Source organism: Phaseolus vulgaris, chromosome 4 (assembly GCF_051622355.1).
Source record: "Phaseolus vulgaris cultivar YP4 chromosome 4, ASM5162235v1, whole genome shotgun sequence".
Lineage (NCBI taxonomy): Eukaryota > Viridiplantae > Streptophyta > Magnoliopsida > Fabales > Fabaceae > Phaseolus > Phaseolus vulgaris.
In genome coordinates, this window is record NC_143501.1 from 2,076,860 (window position 1) to 2,090,526 (window position 13,667).

General features: G+C 26.9%; 1 protein-coding gene across 1 annotated transcript; it reads left to right on the top strand.

The window, feature by feature from the left end:
- The first annotated feature begins 7,484 nt into the window (after positions 1–7,484).
- LOC137836649 (alkane hydroxylase MAH1) lies at positions 7,485–9,348 on the top strand. The gene has a single exon (XM_068645322.2). It carries the CDS (start codon positions 7,574–7,576, stop codon positions 9,086–9,088), a length of 1,515 nt encoding a protein of 504 aa, XP_068501423.1. The 5' UTR covers positions 7,485–7,573; the 3' UTR covers positions 9,089–9,348.
- Positions 9,349–13,667: the final 4,319 nt, after the last annotated feature.

Here is a 13,667-nt window from a genome sequence, read left to right on the forward strand (position 1 = left end):
TGATAAGTTGAAAAAATGCTAAACCTTTTTCTATTTCTTGTGGTTAAAGTGATAATATGGGTCGATTTGCTCTGTATAGATCCGTCTCGTGTTTGACTAAAAAAAATACACATGAAAACTTCACAATTTTGACCCTAACGACAATAGTTATGAAAAAAAAAGTTTTTATTTTTATTTTTTTGACTTTTGATGATGATTATATGAGAAATTGTCATTATTTATCACTTTTGCCGCGATCATGGGTCAATTGTTGTAAAAAAGTTTCATTTATTTACAAAACTATCATCACTTTTTTTTTTTTTTTCTGATGATGACTATTGTTAATTTGGGTCATAAAATTCAAAGTTTGTAGTAGTGTGGTAATTCAAGAATCTATTTATAAATTCTAAAATAACTATATCTAATCGATCTTTCTAAACAACACATTTCAAGTTAATTTTGTGGAATTAAATCTCACTTAATACAAGACACATTTCTCAAACAATTATGATAGACTTTTTAAATATCAAACTTATGAAAAAAAAAGTCATTTAGATCTCACACAGGACTAGAACATAATAATCACCAAAACGTTTTATTTCATATATATATATTGACGATCAATCATGTGATAATCATATATTTAATGAGTATAATTTATTTAATTATAAATTATTTATTATTAGTTTGTAAAGCAAGTTGAAATTCTTCTTTCTTATCAAATTTTTGTTAATACTAATTAAATAAATTTTGAAAAATTATGTGACTTTCAACAATAAATTATAGAGATAATGCCATTACTTACTTCGCACATTTCAACAAAAAGTATATTTTATCATAAAAATAGCCTTTAAGAAACTCTAATCAAAATTTTCAAAGTGAATCCATATATAATATATATCACATCATCTAAATATTTTTTTAAAATATACTTGACCATAAAAAATAATAATCTTTTTTATTTGAATGGAATTGAATCTTATAAAATATATTATATAATTTAGATTCAATTATTTTAATTTTATTATTATGATGATTTTTTCAATTTTGGTCACATATTTTAAACGTTCTCAAATTGATATAGGAAATAAATACACTTTTTCCGTATCAAATTGATAGTAATGACACCATAATAATGACATATCAAACTGATAAAAATGACCCTACAACAATAACATATAATAAACAATAAATGACTCATCATTAATTAAAATTGACTTATTGATGAGATAAAAACTGATACAAACACTAATTCCATAGAAGATTTTTTTTTTCTTCTAAAAATGAGATTAAATTAAAAATATTTATAATAGTAAAACAAGAAAAAAAAAGTTATTAAACCTATCATTTATAAAAAAAAGTGCAAAGACAATCATTTATTTAATAATAATGATCATAAACTATAAACACCTCTTTCTTTATTGATTATCACTAATCACCAAAGCTCATCAAGTTCTTACTGATATCATTAACTAAATTGATAACAATATAGAAGTTTTGCCTCCTCCTTCTCTAATTAGTTGTGATTTATCTTCACTAAAAAAAATTATTATATAAAAATTCATTTAAAAAATATAAAATACTTAATTATTATATTAATTAAATTAGATACTATTTAGTCACTAAAAGAATTATTAAAATTTAAATGATTGTTTATTATAATAAATAATATTTAAATTGAAGTCTAATTAATTACCAAGATTTTAACTATTAATTTTAAATATAAATAATTAATAGTTAAAGCATTAGTAACTAATTATATATCAATTTAAAAACTATTTATTAATAATATAAAATAATTTAGATAGGAATTTTTTTTTATCTTTAAATTAGTATCTTTAAAACATTAGTAAAAGTTATTATAGTAACTAATTGTTAAATTTTTTATTTAATAATTTATAATAATGTGGTGGCTAGAAATTCTTATATAATAATTGGAAGATGCTTAACTTTATTTATTATTTATGGATAAAAAATAATAATAATAAACAATATAATGATAAAATTTAGTTATGTACGTAACTCCAAGATTCTCCAACAATTCACCCATTTCAAGTTCATACGAAATGTTCATCCTTTTGAGATTATCACAAAATGATAGCATGAAAATCTTCCATAGATATAATCATTACCAAGTGATGAATAATTTCAGTGTAATTTAGGAGATTTATAGCCAACAAACACACATGAAAGTATATGAACAAAGGAATAAAAATGGTAGAAAAAAATGAATGCATGAGGACAAGAAAAAGAAGAATCTTGTGTTAGTGATGCATTTGAAGGAATGGAAAATTGTTGAAACATGGTGGCCACAAGTTAAAGTATGCTTCTTCATTATCATTATTCTCAAACAACAATCCATGGAAAAAGTGACTTCAAGACGGTGATGCCTTTTGTTTTTATACAAAAAGGATAATAAAAAAAAATTCAATTTTATATTAAAAGCAATGATTCCAAATCAAAAATGGAAGATAAAGATCATTGTGTACTATTCATATTAAAAGCAATTTTATATTTCTTTAAGAAGTAGGTGTCGAAAGAAAAAAAAACACCTCTTTGGGCCCAACAACATAATTGCTCAAGGATATATATTTCTTTTTCCACTCAATTTTTTTTCCTCTCACTACAATTTTTGTGTGTTTTTATTTTGTATTTTTAAATATTTTTTCTTACTAAAGTTTATTTCAAACATACAAGAAAATCATTAGATAAAAACTAATTTTGAACATAAAAAATAATTAGTTGCTATATTGATTAATCATATACTATTTTAGATACTACAAAAATTATTTACATCTGAATTAGTTTCTATTATTGATAAATGATTTATAAATTGATATCTAATTAACTACTAATTTTATAATATAAATAATTGATAGCTAATTAAAAACCAATTTATAAACTAGTTTATAAATTCTGGAGACAAAAAATAATTAGTTGTTATACTGACTAACTTATATATTATTTTAAAGAAAAAAAACTATTGATATTTAAATTAGTTTTTATTATTATATATTTGATAATATGTACATGTTCTATAATTAATTTAATTTCGCAAAATTTACAAAATTTTTGCAACTTCAGAAATTAATTTCTGAAATGATTTAAATTTATATTCTTAAACAAATAGTTATGCAAACAGTTATTATTTAATTTGAAACTTAGACTTCTAAAATAGATAATAAGACTATTGAGAATCAAATTTTGATGAAGATTAATATAATATATGATTACTAATTATAAAATGTGAAATAAATAAAGTAGTATGAAATAGAAAGATAAGAACATGTAAGTTATTGAGAAAATATAGGTAGAAAGAAGTGGATGCAGTGTGGACCGCAGCATGGACAATATTAAGTGCAGTTTGGCCCAGGTGAATGTGAAATCTTCAAGATCTCTCAATTGCTGCAACTACCTTTTTGTTTTGTTGCATTATTCCTAGGAGAGCTTTTGGTTAGTTTTTTTTTATCAGTAAAAATAAATAAATTTCAACATGACTTCTTAAAAAAGTTCAAAGTATTATAATATAACCTAAATTTATTTAGGCTTTTGCAAAAATTGTCTTTATTTCTTAATATAAGGTGGATAATCGATCATCAGTAGTCTTGACATCAAGCTAACAACAGATCTAAAGAATATCCGACGGCTAGTTCGAAAAATAACTCAAGAATCCAACAATGGAGCTAGGGAAACACACTTTTGCTAAACCACAATTAGTGAGGTCTTAATCAACAATAACATCTTTTTACTGGATTCTCGAAATAGTACATGTAATGAAAGAAAAAAACAAGGACAATTTGTACAAATTGTAGTTAGTTCAATAAATATAGTTATTCAATAAATGTAGTTCGTTGAAGGTGAGCGATGGTAGATGGTGGTGATTCGGGCTCCGTTGACCGTTTGAAGCTTTGTCGCACGAGATTTGGAATTAAAAGCGAGATTTGGTGACGACGAACACGACAGTAGGGGTTGCAACAACGGCGAGCGCGAACGATGGTTGCATGAGGTGAGCGCGAAGACAACTGTAGTGACGATATCTTCAACAACAAGATCTTAAACAAAAGCGACGCCATTGACGGCGAGGAGAACAGGTGCGCATGAAGGACACACCTGCAACGGAGGTGTGACCGGTTGAGAGACAATTTAGGGCTTTTTTTAGGGTTCACAATTTCACTTGTTTTGTTTTGTTTTTAAACTTGTCCTCCGATCCATCCTCCATGATAGATGGTGTTGGTCTTTTAAATTTGATTTATTATTTAATTAATTTCGGTTCAAATTTAATTTTACTTAAGAAATTTACAGATTTTATTATTGAAATTAAAGTTTAATTTTAATTTGCTAAGGAATTTATATTTGGAGATATAAATGTTATATTTATAGAGAATTGAAAATTCAATTTTAGTTTGGAATTGGGATCCATTTACATAAGTGTCAGCTTATAAAATGCTATAATTTTGAAAGAAAATTTCCGTTGTGGTGATGTCCGACGGAAGCTAGATTTATTATATATTTTATATTATATTGTCGGTTATGTGTAGGTTTAGCCTCCAATAATTACAATTGTGGTCTTGGTGGAAGAAAGTTAGATTTATTACATATTATATTTTTATATTATATTGTCGGTTTTGTATGAACTTAGCCTACAATAGTTGCATGGGTTAAACCTACGCAAAATAGTGTGGGCTTTCAATTGCGACACAAGTGTGTTTGTGTCGATGAGTTTAACATCTATTGTTTATGCGACGTTAAGTTCACGAAAATATTTATTTTACAGTCGATATTCTCCTATTTTTATGTGTTTTTGGTCCACTCAAATTCAATGATTTTGTATAGTGATCATATCTTTATGGAGAAAGACACATGTTACATAACAACTTCTCCAAAAATCTTTCAAAAAAATTGAGGAAATAATAATGATTAAGCTATAACTCAATTTATTATTAGATATAAAACATAAATGATTTCTCTTGGTTGTTGACTCTAATTATAGGAGAGATATCAAACTAAATTGCTTCTTCTTGTTAGAGTCTCAAGGTCTCAAACCTCTTTCAAACTTGCAAATCAAACTTGCAAATGAAGTTTTGTGTGAATTCTTATTTCTCTTTAGTGTATATTACTTTGTTCAACCATAAACTATTACAACATAACCGAAGAATATTATAATTTAATTCACTCACATTTAAGAAGAAACAATTTCAACATACCTATGAATTACAAAAATATGTTTTTTTTTTTTAAATTATTCAAATAAATAATTTAAGATTTAATACAATTATCATCAATATTCTTTCCCTTTTTATAAATCAAATCTTAGACACATGTTAATAAATCTTTATATGGAATATGTGAAATGATAAACTAAAATCCATTCAATATAATATAACATACATTTGCAAATTTTATAAGTATAACACTTAGAATACTAAGTACAAATGACTTATCAACTAAATTTTAAAATTATAATCATCTTTGTTTCATTTCTTTAACCACCATAATCGTCCTTTTGTTTTCTATATATGGACTTTCTTTCTCAAGCGTACATGTGCACATTTACACTTTTGTTTCCTATATATTGACTTTCTTCCTCAAGCACATGTACACATTTACAAAGCCCTTAGAGGGCAAGAGATGAAGTTAATGTTTACTATACAGTTTTTTTTTTTCTAACACAGGTTCATGTTTGGTCTTTGATATTTTCAAAGATATCATTAGTGACTTTCTCGTTCTCTGACGGGTGCCTTGAAGTCTTGGTATGTATGCATTCGATTTAATGTCACTATAAGGGTTGATCGTTGATCTTTATGTTTTTTCTTTAGTTGGTAGTATTGGGGTAGGCAGTAGGAGATTTCATTTTGGTTATGTGTATGTGAAAATGTACTATTTGTCCTCTTTTACTCTATATAAGGGTTAAACCACTCTTTAAGTGCGCTTATTAATTTAATGATCAACATCCCTTTAATTAATTTTATAATTTTAACACTATAAGAAAATTTAGATTTAGTGTTCGCCAAAAATCGATGCAAATGACAAATAGGAAATACTAACTCGAGATTAGCATAAGACAAAAAATCAACTCTGTATGAGTAAACATTATAAAGGAGATAAATGTGAATGCGATATATGGATAAAGAAGATAAGTGTGAATGAAAGAGATAATCAGAAGAATGTGAGTGATGAAAATGAGTGTGAGAAGATTTATATAGAGAGTAAAATAAGAAAATTGTGATGAAGATGTCCTTACCGGTAATCAACATGAAATCTTCAACACGCCTTCTCATGTTGAGACATTTCAACTCGTGTATAATACTATATATCTATAAGTGATTCAATAACGATCTTAAAGATTCCACATCAACTAAAAATAAAAACATTTCCTAGTATATAAATTGATACAAATATCATCTTATAAATTAATTTTGTAAAATTAAAGTAATGAAAGTAAAGATTTATTTTGACTGATATTAGATCATAAGAAATATGTACTTCTACGAACGATTTCTCATATCTCTTACATGATAGTTGGAGGAGACAACCAATCATCATTTTCCCAACATTTTACAGTATTCATCATTAATGCATAGGCCAAACAATAATAAATGCTTAGTGATAAGCCATTCTTTTCAGCAGAAATTATGTACGAAGGGATAAGGCTGGTTTCTGTCTCATCTCAAAATTATTGTTTTTTTCTTATCACTAAATACAAACAAACACAAACCTATCACACCTGATATACGTATTTAATCTCAAATCTACAATGTTCCTATACACCAAAAGTCTACGTGTTTAGTTATCAACCATAAAATCAGATTCTAACAATATTATTCAACTTAAACTCCAAGTCATATTTAGATTTTTATGATTTATTCTTACACATTATATTAATATTTTATTGATATAATATGCTTTTATCTTTTAGAATTATTTATAAATAAGTATAATATATTTTTTTTATGTAATGATAGATGATTGTTGTTATTTAAAGTGTCAACTTAATTAAGATGCCAAATTGTATAATAATACTTAAAATGAAGTTGAGATGCCAAGTTACATAACACTAAAAAAAAAAAAATCATGAAATTAATAGAAACCAATTTTAGAGACAAAAAATAATTAGTTGTTATAGTGACTAAATTAGAGACCATTTTAGAGATTAAATAAATTTTTGGTTTCTAAAGTAGTTTCTATTATTGTTAAATGGTTTTTAAATTGGTATCTAATTAGCCACTAATATTTTTGTTACCAAATTTAGAATCTAAATAATTGGTAGTTAAAAGCTTGGTAGCTAATTAGGTACCAATTTTAAAACTATTTAAAAATAATAGAAATTAATTTAAAAACCAATTTTTTTTTAATTTTTAAAATAGTTTCTAATTTAGTTACAATTGTAACTAATTATTTTGTATAAAAAATTGGTTTATATTTAATGATTTTTGTTTTGTAATAATAACTAAGATTAAGTTAAAAAAAAAACTCACTTTCATATAATTTAAAAGTGAGATAAACATGATAATATCAAAATAATGGTAACATAATTAATCATGAGTGAATCTTCTATAAGAAGACACAGCCAAAATGTTTTGTTTATATTTACAACATGGAACTGTTCTTGGTTGGCTATGCAGCAGCCACAGTTGCAGCACTCCTCTGCGTAGTTTTCCATCGCAGAAGATGTTGCACGCACCCCATCTTCACCGAATACCCTTTTGTTGGAATGCTCCCACAAGTTCTTTGTAATCTGTGGCATGCCCATGATTATTCAACTCAGGTTTTGAAACAACATGGAGGCACTGCTGAGTTCGGTGGACCATGGTTTACCAATATGAACTACTTGGTCACTTGTGATCCCCTCAACGTGCACCACATGCTGAGCAAAAACTTCCACAACTACGTCAAGGGACCCGAGTTTCGAGACATTTTTCAGGCTTTTGGAGATGGGATTTTCACTGCTGATGGAGAAGCTTGGAAATACAGCAGAGATCTCTTCCATTCTTTGTTCAAACATAAAAGCTTCGAGGTTTTGCTGGAGAAAACCATTCACAAGAAGGTGCAGAATAGCCTACTTCCTGTATTGGATCATGTGCAACAACAAGGGAGGGTGGTGGATCTTCAAGATCTCTTCAACCGCTTCACTTTCGATAATATATGTTCTACAGTTCTTGGACGTGACCCTGAATGCCTTTCCATTGATTTTCCAGAAGTTGCAGTTGAGAAGGCTTTTAACCAAGCAGAAGAGTGCATATTCTACAGACATATAGTGCCGAAGTCTGTTTGGAAGGTGCAGCAATGGCTTCAAATTGGGCAAGAGAGGAAGATGACAGAAGCGTGTAAGACGCTTGATGAGTTCATATATTCATGCATAGCGTCTAAGAGAGAAGATCTTATGGAAAATGAAACAGGGAAAACTTTTCAGGTTGACTTGTTGACAACTTTGATGAGAGAAGGAAAGGGAAAGGGAGAAGCACACGATGATACATTTCTAAGAGATGCTGTGTTCAATCTTTTTGTGGCTGGGAGAGATACCATAACTTCAGCTCTCACGTGGTTCTTTTGGCTTGTTGCTACAAACCCTTTGGTGGAAGCCAAGATTCTTGAAGAGATCAAAGAAACGTATGGAAGAAATGAAGAGAAAGCTGAGGTTTTAAGTGTGGAAGAAGTGAAAAAACTGGTTTATCTGCATGGTGCTATATGTGAAACACTGAGACTCTTTCCTCCTATACCTTTCGAACGCAAGCAAGCCCTTGAAGCTGACATGCTTCCTAGTGGGCATGGTGTTGATTCCAGAACAAAGATACTGTTGTTTTTGTATGCAATGGGAAGGCTTGAAGAAACATGGGGAAAAGATTGCATGGAGTTCAAGCCAGAGAGATGGATATCGAAGAGAGGAGGAAACGTTTATGAACCGTCTTACAAATTCATTGCTTTCAATGCAGGACCAAGGAATTGCTTGGGGAAAGACTTGTCCTTCATCCAGTTGAAGATGGTGGCAGCAGCTATTTTGCGGAATTACTGTGTGAAAGTGGTGGAGGGTTATGTTGCTTCTCCTAGCCTCTCTATTGTTCTTCTTATGAAGGATGGTTTGAAGGTAAAGATCACAAAGAGAAAATTTTAGTTTGACTTCAAAATTTGGACAGACTCAGTACAAAAACGTGTCTTGTCTGTTGTGTAATGGCTTGTGTGTGTGTGATTAGAGCATTTGGTTTGGGAGAATAATGCTTTGCTTTTTCAATAACTTCACCAATGGGAGGGTGTCTACTTTACCATAATTGACGAGCATAACTTTTGTTTTTCTTGGGAGTTTTTTCTGGAGATACAAAGATTCATGTAAGAATTACTAGACCACTTTCAATGGAAAACTTAAGGTTAAGTGCATTTTTATTTATCAGCATGAAAAAATATGAGTTAGAGAGGTGATACAACTCTTATACATTTTTAACACTTATCACTCAATTCAATAAAACAAAAATAACTTTCCCCTTACACACATCAGAACACACACCTAACAAACTTAAAATAAATCACTTGTTTTTAATCGAAAACATGCAAACCAGGAGATCAAGACATCTATCTGAAAAGACAAAAAAGATGAAGAAATTTGGATGTTATCCAAGACCAAATCTTCAATTGAACCAGAGAAGATTTGAGAATGATCAATCATTTTTCCTTTAAAAATGTGCTTATTCCGATGTTAAATCTCATTTATCACAACAATCCAAACATTTCTTAAAACTAAATTAAACGATGTAAGAACACCAAACAAATTAAAATGCAAGATATGAGATAGTAACAATCTAGTCAACTGAGTTCAAACCAACCAAAACACAAATTTCAAACAAGTCAAACAAATCCAAATTCAAAAATAAATGAAATTAGTTGTCAAAGATTTAGTTGTTCTTTAATTAAAAAATTAATTAAAAAAATAGTATTAAAATCCTAAAACGTGTAACATAAAATATAAACAAAGATTATTAGTTGTTCTTTAATTGCAAAATTAATTAAAAAATGGTATTAAAATCCTCAAACGTGTAACATAAAATACAAACTCAAAGGTAAAAAACTCAAAACCCTAAATATAAAACATAAAAGTAAATAAATCCAAACCCTACAACGTTAACTAAAAGCTTAAAATATTGAAAAATGCCTAAAATAATGAAGATTAATTATGGATAAAATTAACAAATATATCATATTAATAATATCTCTATTTTAAAGATGTTCAAAAGAAAAATCTTATATTATCTATAATAATAGTTTTGATTCAAAGCTTTAAATGTTATATTTTGAAATATAAAATTGGTGACTACTATTAAATTTTTGGATCTTTACTATTCTATTATTGTACCTTTAAGATATCCTGATTTTAATATTTTAAAATATATTATTTTTTTTAAATATATTAAAATTATTGTATTTTAAAGACACCGACAACACCATAAACGTATAAGAGAATCTGAACTCATGTCTCATCTATTTGCCCACCTATTTGCCTCATCTATATTAATCTTCAAAACTATTTTAGTCAATGGCTTCCTTGCAAAAAAGTGTTTAATTGCTTTGTTTTAAGTTCAAATCATATCAATTTTATTAATCATTGATATGTATATATAACATGGTCTAATCTAACATGTGCCTTTGCCACAATATTTTCAAGATTGCATAGTTTTTTAGCAATCTTTGTTTTTTTTTTCTACAATCATGATAATTTGATATTATTAACATGAAATCCTATGTATATGAAGAAAAGGCCCTACATTAAATAAGAGAAAAAGACTCTTCGAAATTGCAAAGTGAGAAATATATATATACCAAAAGTTTTAAAATATAAAGAAAATTCAAAGTTACTGGGGCCTTAAACCTACCACTACGGATTCCAAGCTGTGCCATAACAAATAGTTTTTCATTTTTTGGTGAGTTATTTATTATTACCATTTTTTTTTCTTTTTCATTTGTTTATTCTTTTTCTGAGTTTTCAATATTATTATTGTTGAAAGTGACCATGGACGTGCATGAGCTGTTTGAAAGCTCCTAAAAGTTCAGGTATAAACCTAAATAAATAGTTTCCATTTCCATTTAATATACCAAAATAATTTACGTTTATTTTATTTTGGAATGAATTTCAGTGTAGAATAGAAAGAATGATATAAGAAAAATATCATGTAAGAAAAAAAAGGAAAAATATGAATACATTTAGGAAGATTGTGGAAAAGTTAGATGGAAGGATAATCATATACATTGACTAACCATTGTTCCAAATTATATGAAGAAATAGAAATTTTTTGAGAGGTTGGAAGCTCGTTCCTCTAATTATGTTGTTGAAAAAAATAAATTAGATTTCAGTAAAATATTATTTATTTTATTATACTTTTAACGAGGAAATTCATTAATGGAGAAACTGTAACACAGTTTTCAATAATTTTATATGACATAAATAAAATAGTATTTCATTTGATGATTCATATAGAGATTTATGTGTACTATGAATAGATGATGATAGTTTTAGGACCACCTAGATACGAGGAGAATACGATGACCATGTTTGGTTTTGCAGCTGCTACAGTTACACCACTGTTATGCTTCTCACAGTACTTCTTCCATCCAAGACTATGTTGCAGACACCCCTCTTCACATATTACCAAGATGCTAGAAAAATAATAATTAATTATATATAAATTAAATTAAAATTTATTTTAAAGACTAAAAAAATTATTATTTTTAAGTTAGTTTCTATTATTAATAAATACTTTCAAAATTCACATCTAATTAGCTACCAAGTTTTTTCTACCAAATTTAGAATATAAATAATTGGAAGTTAAAATCTTTATAGCTAATTAAATACAAATTTAAAAACTATTTATCAATAATAAAAACTAATTTAAAAATTAATAATCTTTTTAGTCTCTAAAATAGTTTCTAATTTAATTATATAACAACTAATTATTTTTTTTTTATCTAAAATTGGTTTTTATTTAATGATTTTCTTGTAGTGTATATAATTTTTAAAATATTAAGTTTAAAATTAAAAATATATAATAAAGGCTAAGTTTAAAATTAAATAATATGAAAAAAAATTAAAATAATAATATTAAGAGTGATAATATAATTGTATAAAAAATGTGGATTTTTAGTGTATGATTCCTTTCTGAAAATCCGAATCTCAAACTTGAGAGAATAAATTGGAAATGTTTCTTTTTACTTAAATCATCTTATATATAGAATTTAAACTCAAGAGTAAAGTATTTATCTATGGCTTTAGTGTTGAATAAAAATATAGAAACACTACTAAAAGATTATTAAAAATAAACATAAATTAAATTATTTTAGAGATTAAAAAATATTAATCTTTAAATTATTTTATATATTATTGATAAATAGTTTTTATTATTAATAGTTATTAGAGTTTAGAATTTTAAATAAAAAAGGAAAGAGAAATGTCATGAGAAAAGGAAGTAAAGGGCAAAATTGTCATTTCCATCTTATATGAAGGTGCAGTAGCAAGCATGGAGGTGGTGCAGGAAGAAATTGCCTTTTCTTCTTAACTCTCTATTTTAAAAGCTGGTCGTAGAATACAATGAGATGGAAACATAGAAGAAAATATTAAATTAAAGACTGTTTCTTCCTGCACTTCCATATCTTCTTCTGGCACCTCCATATACAAAATGAAAATACATTTTTGTCCTTCTTGTGCCACCCCATAGAGTAACTTCTGGATTATATAATCCGAAAACGCATTTGAAAAAAGACTTCCGGATTACATAATCCAGAAGTTAAAAAAGACTTCCGGATTATGTAATCCGGAAAGTAATAATGCATCTAAAAAAAGACTTCTGGATTATATAATCCGGAAGCTAATTACAAATTTGAAAAATGACTTCCGGATTATACAATCCAGAATATTACAGAAGGGCATTTTTTAAAATACAAAAATAGGTGAGAGAAGAAGGTATGGAGGGACGGGGAGAAGCAGCTAAATTAAATCTATTTACAAATGAATTTAACATCATTCAACCCAATATCTTAAAACATTAAACGTGGCATTTATTTCATTGATATTTTTGTCAAAACGTCTATGATATGTAAGCAAAAAATAAAAATAAAAATAAGATATTAAATGAGTGTTTTAATTCTATTTATTAACCTTCAAAAAGCATGTTGTTAACAGATTTATATCATTTTCAAAACGTCATTTTCTATATAACATTATCTATCTTTTTCTCTCTACTGTTTCCATGATTTGAAGATGAAAAAGATGGATTTGAATTGAAAGAGACCGAAAAGAGAGGTTATTTAGATTCAGGAAAAAAAAGTGGAAAGTAAAAAGAAAAAATTATGAAAATTTGTGAATATATGTGTGATTAATAAAATTATTTTTTTAATTGATGAAACTATAAAATTATAACTTTATTTTTGTGATTAAAATTAATTTAAAATGAAATATGATTAGTTATTTGGATATGGAAATTATTTTTGGTTTTCTTACTATAATCCGTGAATTCAGTAGAAACAAAATAGAAATGATCTAATATTGCGAATACATGCAAAATTCATAAGGATATATTTTAATAAAATTAAATAAAATTTGAATAGTAATAATTGATCTTTTTTGAATGAATTATAAATTTTTAAAACAATAAAATAAACAGAAATTGGTGTAAAAATTAAATGATAAACTTAAAATGAATGATGATAAGTTA

Bases quoted from the DNA above. Each gene is read 5' to 3' on its own strand.
- LOC137836649 (XM_068645322.2), top strand. From the start codon at position 7,574: ATGGAACTGTTCTTGGTTGGCTATGCAGCAGCCACAGTTGCAGCACTC.